This window comes from Mytilus trossulus, chromosome 10, assembly GCF_036588685.1.
Source record: "Mytilus trossulus isolate FHL-02 chromosome 10, PNRI_Mtr1.1.1.hap1, whole genome shotgun sequence".
NCBI classification, from domain to species: domain Eukaryota; kingdom Metazoa; phylum Mollusca; class Bivalvia; order Mytilida; family Mytilidae; genus Mytilus; species Mytilus trossulus.
In genome coordinates, this window is record NC_086382.1 from 33968816 (window position 1) to 33983758 (window position 14943).

The window sequence follows — 14943 nt, forward strand, 5'->3', positions numbered from 1 at the left end:
TAAGCTATAAACCTTACATCTTTGCACCATACCCATTACATATTCTATTTACACCATCCGAAATTACCAACAATGCAATTTAATTTCTAAGAAAGCGTGCGACTACATTTATTTATCTATTTTAAAAAACGTATTTTGATCACAATATTGTAAATTGATATATAAAATCAGTTCTTATAGATATTTTGCATAGTTTTAAACTTTGATAACCACACTAAAGGAAGGCTGAACAAACGTATGTGCGGTCATAGATCAGACATTAACCTCAATGCTAAAGACATTCTATACCAGCATTTCAATCAGCCCGATCATTCCATCGTTTCTATGACAGTTCGAATTATCGAAAAAATATACCATAGCTCGAACAATCCTAATCTTTCAACGACTCTCCGTAGACAAAAAGAAGACTACTGGATTAGACAATTGGGAACTGCAACACCGTATGGCTGCAATGACAAAATTGATGGTAAAGGTATTCTATCTAGTCCTTCGTGTAACTCGGTGAATGTGATGAATATTTTCAACTCGACTCCTCGACGTAGACGTAGTCATGGCCATCGTAATTATACATCACCCTCTCTGCATGATGTCTCTATTTATGACTTGCTGCCATGCATACAAAAACCGTTAGGTATTCATCACATTCGCACGAAACTTTAATCATTACCCCTTTCAAAACTTCATTCTCTGTTCAATTTATGTTTGGAATCCACTGTTACAAACCCTCATTAAAATCAATACAAACTACAAGCTATAATTTCGGATATTGCTAGTCACAGACTTTTCAAGCCAGTTCGCATTGGAAAAGATGAAAAAGAGAAAAGATCTTTTCTAAATCTTTCTTTTGCCAACAAAGGTCTCGATGGCGTCAACCTAGGCAATATCCTTCATCATAAATTAGTTCAATCGAAAATACCTCCTTATTTCAAAGACCAGTCTGTACCAATAATTTCTTATACCTATACCAAACCTATTGCAACTAAAATTTTCAATTACAAACGCGTTTTGCAGGATCTCGATATTGACGACTTCAAGTCTAAACCTCCTGATTGCACTTGTGCTAGTTCCCAATTCACATATAATCCTGCTGGCCACGTTATTACCGGAGACCTTAACATTGTTAATAACACTTCTCTACGAAACGACACTTACCAAAGAGGAAATCCTGGAAAATCATACATCTGTTCTTTGTTCCTTTGGTATTTCAACCAAAAATGAAGAACTGGATCTTCCATCACTGTATTGGATACCTAAACTACATAAGTGTCCTTACAAACAACGGTATATTGCTGGGTCTTCCAAGTGCTCCACGAAACCCCTTTCTAAATTATTAACATCCATTTTATCAGCAATCAAAGACGGGCTTCAAAGTTATTGTGAAACTGTCTATTCTAGAGGTGGCGTGAATCAGATGTGGATACTTAAAAATTCCAAAGATCTTTTACAAATACAAGTACATACAATCTAACTCTCTTTCATCTTGTAACAGTATTAAAACATTTTTCTTTTCTACTCTTTACACAAGTATTCCACATTCCAAACTAAAAGACAAATTAAAAGAGTTGGTATTACTTTGCTTCATAAAAAAGAATGGCCAACGTAGATACAAGTACATGTATCTTGTCTTAGGGAGGGATAAATCCTACTTTGTAAAGAATTATTCTGATTCAAATAAAAAATTCTCTGAAACCGATATTATCAAGATGCTTGATTTCTTGATTGACAACATATTTGTTACGTTCGGAGGACGTGTTTTTCAACAGACTGTCGGCATCCCGATGGGAACAAACTGTGAAACTCTACTTGCTAACTTGTTTCATTATTATTATGAGGCTGACTTCATGCAGAAACTTCTTAGGAAGAAAAATAAGAAGTTAGCAATATCCTTTAACTCTACTTTCCGCTATATAGATGACGTTCTTTCACTAAACAATTCAAAATTTGGTGACTATGTGGATCGCATCTATCCCATCGAATTGGAGATAAAGGATAATACAGATACAGTAAAGTCGGCTTCATATCTTGACTTACATCTAGAAATTGACAATGAGGGTCGGTTGAAGACAAAACTTTACGACAAAAGAGATGATTTCAGCTTTCCAATTGTGAACTTTCCATTTCTAAGTAGCAACATTCCAGCAGCACCTGCATACGGAGTATATATCTCCCAATTGATACGATATTCCCGTGCTTGCATTTCCTATCATGATTTTCTTGATAGAGGGTTACTGCTCACAAGGAAGCTATTAAACCAAGAGTTCCAAATGGTGAAGTTGAAATCATCCCTCCGTAAATTTTACTGACGCCATCACGAGTTGGTTGACCGTTATGAAATAACCGTTTCACAAATGATATCGGATATGTTCCTTACGTCGTAACTACAATCCCCTTCCCTTTCATGAATTTGACTTACCGAATTAGACTTTTTACCGGATTTGTAATCACATAAGCAACACGACGGGTGCATGTGGAGCAGGATCTGCTTACCCTTCCGGAGCACCTGAGATCACCCCTAGTTTTTGGTGGGGTTCGTGTTGTTTATTCTTCAGTTTTCTATGTTGTGTCATGTGTACTATTGTTTTTCTGTTTGTCTTTTCCATTTTTAGCCATGGCGTTGTCAGTTTGATTTAGATTTACGAGTTTGACTGTCCCTTTGGTGTCTTTGGTCCCTCTTTTATATACACGTTACACAATCACATCATTCCTCATACACCATTACACCATACAACTCTTACCATTACACCATATGTCATACACCATTATACCATACACTTTTTTGGGTGGAAGTTTACACCATCCAAGGGCTCAAAAGAATAAGACTATCTAGCATACAAGAAAACAAAGGGTCTGGGAATTAACTCAAAATAATGTTGTCCTATTGATATAGATAAACTCAATTTCGATATCGGAATATGATGGTTGATAGGATTAAAAATTTACAACTGGATGAAGATTTTGGTATTTGTTTAATCTTTTGGTCTTTTTTTATGTGGAGACGATTCTTCACTAAAGAGTGCACATGTATTACTTGTACTCCATGATGTGTTATCTTCAGAAAACAAATGCATTCTGTGATTGTTCCATCCCAGTTATATTGTTATACCTTAAAGTTTCTATTTCTGAAACAACTGTAAATTGAATAGATGTATGAATAACAATGGATTTTGTCTACATGGTGTGACGAGTGAGGTTTCTGGAAACCCCTCTCGAGGATTTCGTGGTTACAGGGAAGCCACGAATTCAAATGTTTAACGAATTACAAATTTGCTGTATACTTTAATCAAAACTAATAGAAAACCACGAAATCAAATATTCACGAAAATACCAGTTTTCTTCGATCCACGAAAATTGGTACCCACGAAAAAAAAATGAATCCACAGTACTACTTTTGTTTGAATGGTTTTTTATCCAAGTCATATGTCTGTAATTCTACAGCATGGTTCTCTAGAAATAGTGATTCTAACTCCCGGGCCCCACGTAAATAGTTATCAAAAGGATCAGGATTATCATTTTATACGCCAGACGCGCATGTATACATAAGACTCATCAGTGACGCTCAGATCAAAATAGTTAAAAAACCAAACAAATACAAAGTTGAAGAGCATTGAGGACCCAAAATTCCAAAAAGTTGTGCCAAATACGGCTAAGGTTATCTACTCCTGGGGTAAGAAAACCCTTAGTTTTTCGAAAAATTCAGAGTTTTGTAAACAGAAAATTTATAAATTTTGGTTACGTAACCAAGTGATCAATCCGGGGATGGGGATTCCGCGGTTTGGACCCGACTTTTATTTAAAAGATCATGCAATTCATTTGGATGGTTTGACCCCACCCTTTTCTCTTTAGTTGGGTACCACGGGCTGAATCAACTCTTATTGTACCAAAAGGGAGTTCCTTTAAATATAAACCTTTGTATATTGAGCGTGTCTGGTAGTCGTGTTTCTACTGCAGACACACCTATCCCTTAGCATGTCTTAGTATGAATGTTTGTTTATTCTCGAGAATAAAAGGGGTGGGTCTTTTATCAAACCGTAAGATATAAAATACAGTAACGATTACCTTTACTAAACTGATTAAGGTTAGTACTTTGGGTTATAATATTGCCGTATCTTATTCTCTTCTACCAAATCCAACGCTTGCCACAACATGTCGTCCGTCTTATACCCGTCCGTATCGACAGCTACATATACAAGGAGCAAAGTGTATTTTTTGTTTGTATTTAAATTGCAAGAAACAGTCAACCTTGGCCTGCTGATCTATATTGGCACAAGGATTTAACGGAATATGCAAAACAACTTTGACCATTGTAAAATATACACACTTATCAACTAACTTATTCCTTTTTCTAATTTCACGGTTTGAAATTTTAATACATTGTCAGAAAACGTTCCATATGCTGATGCACAAGCAGTTACTGCCACTGAAAATAAAATAAGATATTCATGCAAATCTTTTGATAAAGGTATAAATAATATTGTATACGTTTTCCAGTATTTTTTATCAGCAAAAGATACTATCATTTGAAGTTTTACATTTTACAATCGCTGCACGTTTGTAAGAGTCTCTTACCAAAAATGATTAAGTGATTTTTGATTTTTTTCGTATTGTTACAATATGGCACTTAATAGTAAATATAGTAGACAGGAAATTAAAAAATGGTTATGTACTAGAATACTCAAGAGAGCAGCACATTTTCAAAACTGTCTTTTACAGTCATAACAGCTTGATAAAGAAATTTAAAAAATGAATTTAAAAAATGAATAAATAAATATATCTATAATACTAAAATTACGAGGTCCAGTTTGTCAGCCGTCATCACGTAAAAACGACGAATCACAGAATTCAACTTTATACATAACTAATATAGTACAAAGGTGTAGATTAAAAATTACACCACTCCAGGCCCTTTTGTTTTCCACGTAATTAATGTTGCCAATAATTAAGAAGTTCCGGGTCGAGTCCGATACCGATACCAATAGTATATTCACCTGTTACCTATTACCTTATCTGTACGTTCCGCATCTGACAGGCGCACCACCAAACGGTGTATTCAGGATTAATATGCTATATACACGAGTCATAACAACAGGGTTGACACTACTAAATTGACAAATTGTTACCTATTGTAGTATTTGAATCAGTACGACTTTCTATGATAATATGAATACTAAAAATCCGGACTAAAAATAAGGCGTATAGGTACAGTTTTTAATTTGTTAGTGGGCATGACATCAAACAGGGAATTTAAAGAATTCAACTTCATTTATAACTAATATAGGACGATGATGTTGATTAAAAACATACTCCATTCCTGGACCTTTTGTTTTCCAAATAATTAATATTACCGATATTTGATAAGTTCCAGTTCGACGGTTTCAAACAGAAAGATTTGAAAGCAGAGAAAACTGTGCATCTTATAATCGGCATGACTTTATCAGATGACAATACTAATACTAAAATAAGGCTTGCGCATAGTTATATACTTTAATTCAGTCACGGACCCGTGATATCCTGGGTGTGTTCTAATTAAAATTAAAATTGAGAATGGAAATGGGGAATGTATCAAAAAGACAACAACCCGACCATAGAAGAAACAACAGCAGAACGTCACCAACAGGTCTTCAATGTAACGAAAAAAATTCCGCACCCGGATTACATAGAATGTCAGATTTTTTATCTTCGTAACACCGAAAAAATAAAAATATGTCTTTATTTGTATTTATAATAAAATTATGATAAAATGCAAGTTTCTAATGAAAAAAAATCATTCAAATAGATAAGCTAAAAATATTAATATTTCATATTTTACTTTCAATCAATGCCGACAGTGTTAGTATGATTGGTTTATCTCTGCATGTTTCATGTTTTTCAACATACATTGCCCATTGATTTGTCTTCTACGGAATCCTTTTAGGGCCATGCTAGTCTACTTTTTACAATTTGATAATTATAAATTTGATATAACAAATCATTTGTTTGATATAACAAATTATTAATTTGATATAACAAATTATTAATTTGATATAACAAATAATTAATTTGTTATATCAAATAATAAATTTTTATATAACAAATTATTAATTTGATAAAACAAATAATAAATTTGATATAACAAATTATTAATTTGATAAAACAAATAATAAATTTGATATAACAAATTATTAATTTGATATAACAGATTCTCGATTTAGATAAAACAAATTATCTATTTGATATAATGGATTATTAATTTCATATAACAAATGATTAATTTTATATAACAAATTATTAATTTTATAAAACAAATTATTTATTTGATATAACAAATTATCAATTTGATATAACAAATTATCAATTTGATATAACAAATTCTCAATTTTATATAACAAATTATCAAGTTGATATAACAAATTGTATATTTCTCTACAAATAGTGTTATTTTATCATAAATTTGATTAATTAAAAGTTGCCTAACCCGAACTGGCGCATTTCGTGTATTAATTGATTGTTCATCTGACGTCCAGTAACAAATATATAATGGATTTTCAAAACTCAATTTACAGGTTAAATGATTCTATAACCAATCCTTCTCCGCCTTTCCCTTTATTTGAGACAATTTTAGGGACTTGTTTCTCAATTTCGCATATGGGACCTGGTGCCTTATTAGTGGGAACAAATATAAGAGAGAAAAGGGGGGTCTATTTGATCAATTCATATTCATACGAAGAGTTCTAGTGATATGTTGGTGTTATAAGCAACATATGAACATGCAAAGATAAAGGATGATTTTCCTTCTTAAAAAAAAACCTGGCATTAATCCCAGAATCTGATGTACAGTTGTTTATGTAATTTATACGTGTTTTTTGTTTTTCGTTTTTTATATAGATTAGACCGTTGGTTTTCCCGTTTGGATGGTTTTACACTAGTAATTTTTGGAGCACTTTTAGCTTGTTGTTCGGTGTGCGCCAAGGCTCCGTGTTGAAGGCCGTACCTTGACCTATAAGGTTTTACGTTTATAAATTGTTATTGGATGGAAAGTTGCCTCATTTGCACTCATACCACATCTTCCTTTATCTATGAAAGAATTCATTAAACATTCTTTAATTCATCACTGCATTTGTCCTAAGTATATTTGTTTCAACATATATTTTTTTATTTGGATTTATTTTATTAAAATAAAGACAAATACGTGAGATTTTGAATGATTGTGGACTTTCCATTTCTTTTAAAAAGAACACACGAGTATAATCGGAGTACCTTAATAAACTAGGAAATATAGAAGAAGGAATTCAGATCATGTGCAATGTAGAAAAAAACATTAAGGTCTATATCTTTAAACAGTTTAAGCGTAAGTCATAAGTCATTTGACATATCTTTTTTTGTTATATCAAACATTTTTAATTTAAAATCGTTATATCAAATTCATAAATTCTTATATCAAATAATTATAATCTGTTCTGTCAAATTGATAACCTGTTATATCAAATTGATAATCTGTTATAACTAATAGATAATAAGTAATATCAAAATCGAAAATCTGTTATATCAAAGTGATAATTTTTAGTATCAAATTTATAATTTGTTATATCAATTTAATAATTTGTGATATCAAATTAATAAATTGTTATATTAAATTTACAATTTTGTTATATCAAATTGTAAAAAGTAGACTAACATGGCCCTGAAAGGCTTTCCGATTTCAAATATCACATGTTGATAGACAGGTCGTTTCAAAATAACCGATGCTTTTATATTGTTTTTAAAAGTAAGAATTACCTTGTCGGCTGTTGTTTGAAACTTTTCCTTCGAGCCTAGTAATTTTTGATGCGACATTAACGAAAGAAATATTTTGCTTCGATTCAATGTCATGAAATCTTTTGCTTAAATTATTTAAATTTCTTGCTGTTATTGCGTTTAGTATAATTCCCTGACTTATAATCTGAGTTGTAAAGTTTTTTCTCATTTGATTAACATTGTTTTCCACTATTCGAGTCATATTATATAAAGCAAGAAAGTCCTGGCTTCTAGCATTCTGATTAATCATCATTGCATTAGATTTTTGTTTAAGTGATTGAATTTCGCTTTGCACATCATGCAAGTCTAAAACTTGCGCAACACTTTTCATCTGCTTCAGTTCGGACAGTTCTTTGAGTACCTCGTATGTTGTGTTTTTCAATAATGCCAGTTCTTCTTTTTGGTTAACGTAGCTGCCTTGTAGCAATCGATTGTTTTGCTGGAGTAAAGTAAAGTTTAATTCCAATTCACGATATTTCTGCTCTAACGTCTCATGTTCTATTGTAACATTAGGTGTCGTATATTTTTGTAGTTTGTCATCCATAGCAGAAAACTTATGTTGTATCTGATTTGTCAGTATTTGTAAACTTTTTTCGTTTTCGATTTGAAACTGATACATCTGGTTTCTTAATTCCTTCTTTTCCGCTATATACATACATGTATCCATCGAAATACATTGATTATTTACTCCAGGATTCGATGTTTGGTCCGGTTCAAGGAGAAATCCGTCGATATTCGTTGAAAATGTTAAAATAGAAAATAACAAAATCACTGAAATTTTGCTGGAATACATAGTATTTGAAAGTTTATTTTGTTGCAGGTTTTTTGTGTTTCCACTGTAAGTGAGTCACAACGGAGACACTACCTTTACATGAATTTAACAGCTTTGGCTTTTTATCAACAAATTTCAACTTATAACATGACTTTTCTTCATTAATCACACTTTGAAACAATTTCTTCATTTAAGCCCTCCTTTATATGACCAGGTAATCTGTCCAGATACGGGATCTATTAACAAAGTAAGTTTTTAAAGTTGCTAACCCATAAGAAATGTTTGCTGAAATGCTTCTTTGGACAGAGAATGATAAATGCAGACACAATTGTGTTGCCCGGAATAAATAAATATATTTGGAATTTAATAACACGATATAAAGATATACAATTAATATGTATAATGCAATCTGTCACTTCTTATCAAAATGCAAACAATTTTTCGGTTTGAAAGGAGATATCAAATGTGCAATCTTAACATATGAAACTATGAAATATTGTTCTTCAACATGTTCAATGTTAACTGCAAGTACTCTAAGATATGGACTTTGCGTTACTTTAATCTTTATGTTAGTATTTTGTGCTTTGTGTCGATAAAAGAGGAACAAAAGATACCAGAGGGATAGTCAAACTCATCAATCGACAATTATATACGTTAGGCCTTTGTTCAGATAATTGGCACAATGGGCACATAACGTTTGCGCGCCTTTGGAAATTAAAATTCTATATAATTTGAATTTAACAAATATTTTTAAATTAATAATTTATAGTTACATTTATTAGGAAAATGAACAAATTATAGTCATATTTATATTATTTTTATTTATGTTACCTTTCTTTTTACCTGCGTTTACATGTAAAATAGATATGCGCAAACATAATCAAAAACTGCGCGCAAAGGTAATGCACCGGGCACAATGAAGATGTCTCTCCACAGCATTTAGAATGTTTCCAGATTCTTAGCTTAATATTTTGTAAACCTAGCCTTAGCCGTTTCTTTGTAATTCATTTGATCTAGCACATGTTGTGACTTCTTAAGGTGAATTCCAAATGCTGCAACTGCTGTTGTGCACCAATATCGAGAAAATAGCGCTTAAGATAAATGCTATTGCTATTTTCTTGTAACAAATTACCACAATCAGAAAATACGTATGTTAAATAGAATTTAGAATGGAAATGGGGAAAGTGTCAAAGAGACAACATCCGGATCATAGAGCAAAAAAAAAGGAAACAACCGAAGGCCCCCAATGGGTCTTCAAGCAGTGAGAAAATCTAACAGCTTCAGCTGGCCTCTAAACAAAAATATGTTCTAGTAAAGTGAAAATGGACGTCATACTTAACTTCAAAACATATTAATGATAGTAAGATTGAAAAACGTACAAGACTAATATAGGCCAGAAGTTCCTGACTTGTGACAGGCGTGAAAGTGCGATGGGGTTAGACATTTTTTTGATATTTTAAATTTCCCCTATTCATGTATCTCTAGTCAATGTAGATTTAACAAACACCCTGCAATACGCACAGTAAAACTCAATTCAAAAGAAGTCCCATGTAAGATTTAAGAATAGGTAACAAAAGGAAAATGACAAAAAAAATAATATACATACATAAATTAATAATTAACTTTAAGGACTTTTAGCAGTTATTGACATTCTAGCTCCCGACATCAATAAACTGATGCAAAGATTATGATTTATCATATAAAAATCAAACACAATCCCTCCAATCAAAGTCAGCTTTGGTTTGTCTTGTTTGTGCTGTTATGTTATTTTCTTCTGATAGACGTACACTTATATGGAAAAATTTCTCCTATACTTGATTTACTCAAATGACAAAATAAGAAATTGCTGAAGTCTACTGTCATTTGGTTTTTAAAGAGTCTATTAGTATAGTTAAAAGATCGCTAAATAAAATGGTAATCTCAGCTTTGCAAACTCAATTCGCTTCTGAACGCATAAACATAGATTTACCTCAAACAAACGTCATTTTTCGTTAAAGACACCAACAAGTCAATTTGGAGATAAACACCTAAGATTTTTTTTCCTACTTGATCAACATTTCAGATTTTAACTACTATATATTATATAGTATGATACTTTGAAGAAATTTGGTATAGCTATTGTAATAGCTCTTTTTGAACTGTCTTTCCTGCTTTTTTAATTATTTATGTAAATTTAATTTAATAGTTTGGAGTATCGTGACGTCTATTTGCCTCGCATCACGGTGCGTAGTTTCAGTTTCAGTCGACATACACGCCATCTTGAAATAAATTACCAATATATTCTAATTGGTTTTTTTATGATGCGTTTGAATTACAGCAACAGCTATTGCCTTAATCATCAAAGGTACCAGGACTATAATTTAGTGCGCCAGACGCGCGTTTCGTCTATATAAGACTCATCAGTGGCGCTCATATCAAAATATTTATAAAGCAAGTACAAAGATGAAGGTTACAATGTACCCCAAAAAAATACACGGGCGCAGCCATTCTATGAAGGGAACATGACATAGAGATAAAAATAGATGGCTATCTGTGATTGATTGGTATACCATTTATATATTTTTCTTCTGGAAAGCATTATAAATAAAGTTTCATGTAAGCACAAATCTATATGATGAAGGGCAGGGAATATTTTTTTTATGTTGATCAAAATTAGGGAAAATTTTCTGCGAAATCGTAAGGTATCGTGAAAACCACAAAATTCACTAAGAAAAGCCAAGGGACCATATATATTTGAGTGCGCTAAAATGACAAATAGATATCAAGCTTCAATTAGACAACAGCATTTTTTCCATAATTAGTTTATTAAAAACTCCTTTTAAGGAGATAATTGCTAAAAATAGCATTGCCGGCAATAAGGCCATCATTTAGTACTTTATATTCTCTTCTTTATATTCTGAAGAGAATAGAGGATCCAAAATTAAATGAATTTGATATTAAAATATCAATTATTAATGCGTGTTTATTTGCTTTGTTAATCTGCAATATGCACAATCTGCTAATATATGCACACGTCTAGAGTCGTGTCTATTTGTATATGTTTTCAACAAGTAAAGTAAACATTGTTTTTAAACGCAAGGTTGTATAATAGCGCACACTCTATATATTTATGAATAGTATCGAAAGCACATGTTTGTTTGTTTATGTTCAACACGTGATGATGAGCACATGGTTGCATACCTGGGGTGGTGTTCTCGAAAATATCCTAAAAATCGTCCTAAGACACATCTTAGACCAATTTTAGGATGGACTTAAGATCAACTTAGGACACTCTTAAGTTGTGTCCCGAAGCTATCTCAGACGAATCTTATGTTAGGACGTCCCAAACATATCATAAGTCGAAATTAAAAATCGTTCAAAATATTTTTTGATAAAACATTTATTAATGGTGAAATTATTTAATAAAATTGTTTACGAATTTTATGATAACATGTACAGAATTAAATGCAAAATTACCAATGTAATTATATAAATAAAGATTGTTCTTTAAACTGGAAAACAATTTGTTTTGAAATGAGAATTAAATTTGTAGTGTAATCGTATCGTGAAACACGAAGTTCAAAGTTTAAAATCATGCACAATTTCTTTATATACGAGTTGATAACCGATGGTGCGTTTCATTTCATGTTCATTTTCACGTTAAATAATGAACAAAAAGCGAAATCCAAATTTTATTACACTAAGATGAAGATATGATACTCTTAAGACACCTTATTGGGTGTCCTAAAGTTAGGACGAAAAATGAGATATATCATAAGTTAAGAGAGTTTCGAGAACACGACTTAGGACAAAGACTTGTCATAAGATAGACTTAGGACACGTCCTAATCCTAAGATAGCTTTGGGAACACCACCTCTGGGTTGTAATTGTATGATTGGATTGGCTATTGTGTGTCGCAATGCAGGTATCTTACCTGTTTGTTGTTTGTATGAGGAAAGGATCGTAATTCTCGTGCAGAATCTTATTATAAATAATATATATTTTATAACCAGTTATTCGACGTTCTGCTTTTCATGCGGTAGCATACTTTCGTTTCGTTATAATGACCGAACACCACTCAGACGACGAGGATACTTTGCTATTGCACGAGCCACCAGTACATGCTTCAGGTGCCAAGTCTAGTTATGTACCTACTTTTCAACAACCACAGATAAGTGATCATATATTTGAACTGTTTACTTCGTATTTTGACAGTAAGATTTCTTCTCTGAAGAACGAGTTAGTCTCCTTAATCGACTCCCTAGCTAAGAAGCTCAAGAAATAAGTGTCCGTTAAGCTTAAGGGTGAGGGGAATCAGATACAATATTCCTTCAACTCAGATATTGTTTCCGAATTGGAGAAACTTCCGAAGATTCCGTAAGCACACATTTGCTCTCGGGCCTTATTCTAAGTGTCAACAGGAGGAGTAAATTGATTCGGATTGCCGACAAGTCGCCAGCAGGCTGGTCCACAGTCCGAGAATACTAAAGTGATGACCTGGCATCAGATTCAGAAGAAGAAAAATGTTTGCGCCAAGTAGAAAGCAGAGCCCTCAAGACATTCAAAGAAAAGAAAACCCGTGGAAAACCGTACTCAAAACCGTCAGCCACTATTTCGAGACCTTCTAACTCTACTGATACTAGTAACAGTTATTATCAGCCTTAAACGCTACTCTGCAGCCCTTTCCGAAGTTTTGTCGCAGCGAGGCGACCTCGTACGACACCTGTTGCGAGTGTCATCAAACTAACCACTTCAAGAGGAACTGCACGAAAGCTGCAAACGAACCAACCTTTGGAACCTTTTCAAAAGAAAAAGATATAAGATGAGTATATATTCCTTTTGTTGACAATTTAATGTTATTTGGTCCCATAAACGTTCTCTTTCAACGTGTAAAATATTTTGATAATATAGATTTTTCAAAAATCGCTAAAGGAGTAAAATCAAGCTTATTCAAACATATAGAGTTTTGGAAACACTTTGGGGCTACCAAAAATGTGCTGGACAAACACCATTGAAAAGGGTTATATAATTCCTTTTATGAAACAACACCCTCCAATGAAATTTCGGAATAATAAATCTGCCTTAAAAATAGTTTGTGTGTAAATGAAGCGGTAACTGAGCTAATTAGCAATGACTGTATTCAAGAAACACCATTTAAACCATTTGTTGTTAATCCTCTCAGTCTTGCTACACAAAATACTGGTAAAAAGCGCTTGATTTTAGAGTTAAGTGAATTGGATTTCTATTTTTTTGAAAAACAAAGGTAAAAATTTGAAGATTGGAAAATTGCAATGGAATTCGCCCAAAAAGATAATTTTCTAATTAAGTTTGATTTTTAATCAGGATAATTTCATTTGGAAATCTGTAAAAGAACAACAATCATATGTAGTTTTTTTCCTGGAATAACAAGTTTTACTGCTTTTCTGTATTAACTTTTGTGGCTTAAGTAGCGCCCCTTTCTTTATCTGGACAAAGGATTAGGCAAATAATGAAAGTTATAAAAATAGTAAAGATACTTCTGAATTTGTAAAGTCTTCACTTAAACTGACTGCATTTATTGCCAATGAAGAAAAATCTATTTTTGAATCAGTACAACGTTTAGAATGGTTAAGATTGATTTGGGATTCAAAAATTACTTTAAAGGTGCCAGAGCGCAGTCTAAATGACACTAAAGATTCTTTTGATATTATACTAAAATCATTTACAAATTTGAACGCACGTATGCTGGCTCAATTTGCCGGAAGAATTATATCGATGTCGCCAGTTATAGGTAATGTCACAAATTTAATGACGAGGTATATATTATATATTTCGCGATAGAAAACAGAAAAACATGGGATTCAAAACTATATTTAGTATATGAACAATGTGTATTAGCCGAATTAAAATTTTGGCAGGAAAATTTGTTGGCGCTTAATGAGAAGCGTTTATTGAATGCTTTTTTAACCGAGAATAAAGGTATATTCAGATGCAAGTAATGTAGCTTTAGGTGCATATGTGCAGCATATATAACTCGATTTATTTCACTTGACTTGGCGGAGTATAACCGGTTCGCTCATAATAAACCAGTCCATCTATAGATATGTGTTTTAGTATGAACTCATCAATGAAGAACCCAGTCATTCTTTTGTAAATTCATTCCAAAACACTGATCGGTGATTATAAATCAGTAATAATTTTAACGGCATTCATCCTTATCATACACATCTTCAAATAGACTTTCATTATGCAAATTACAACTTAAGCTCCGCCCGATGATTTCAAATAACATTGGTAATAGAATAGTGGGAAGGTGGCGCAACATCCGAAGATCTGAAAGATTGTGTCACCTGTACGCCTCACCTGACATTGGTGATGAATACCATTATAGCATGTCATTTAATTATTTCAAAGATGAAAGATGCAAATACTTACCACAATAT

At 32.5% G+C, this 14943-nt stretch overlaps 1 protein-coding gene and 1 pseudogene across 1 annotated transcript; one reads left to right on the forward strand and one right to left on the reverse strand.

The window, feature by feature from the left end:
• Positions 1-4325: 4325 nt before the first annotated feature.
• On the reverse strand, positions 4326-8768 carry LOC134687842 (uncharacterized). The gene is made up of 2 exons (XM_063548301.1): positions 7753-8768; positions 4326-4417 (listed from the first exon to the last, which is right to left on the reverse strand). The coding sequence occupies exons 1-2, from the start codon at positions 8561-8563 to the stop codon at positions 4326-4328; spliced, it is 903 nt and encodes a 300-aa protein (XP_063404371.1). The 5' UTR covers positions 8564-8768.
• Positions 8769-12584: 3816 nt separating this feature from the next.
• Positions 12585-13347, forward strand: LOC134687843 (uncharacterized; annotated as a pseudogene).
• Positions 13348-14943: the final 1596 nt, after the last annotated feature.

Coding starts and splice junctions, on each gene's coding strand:
- LOC134687842 (XM_063548301.1), bottom strand. CDS start 8,563: ATGTATTCCAGCAAAATTTCAGTGATTTTGTTATTTTCTATTTTAACA. Junction 4,418..7,752: donor TTCAAACAACAGCCGACAAG/GTAATTCTTACT, acceptor TTTTATTTTCAG/TGGCAGTAACTGCTTGTGCA.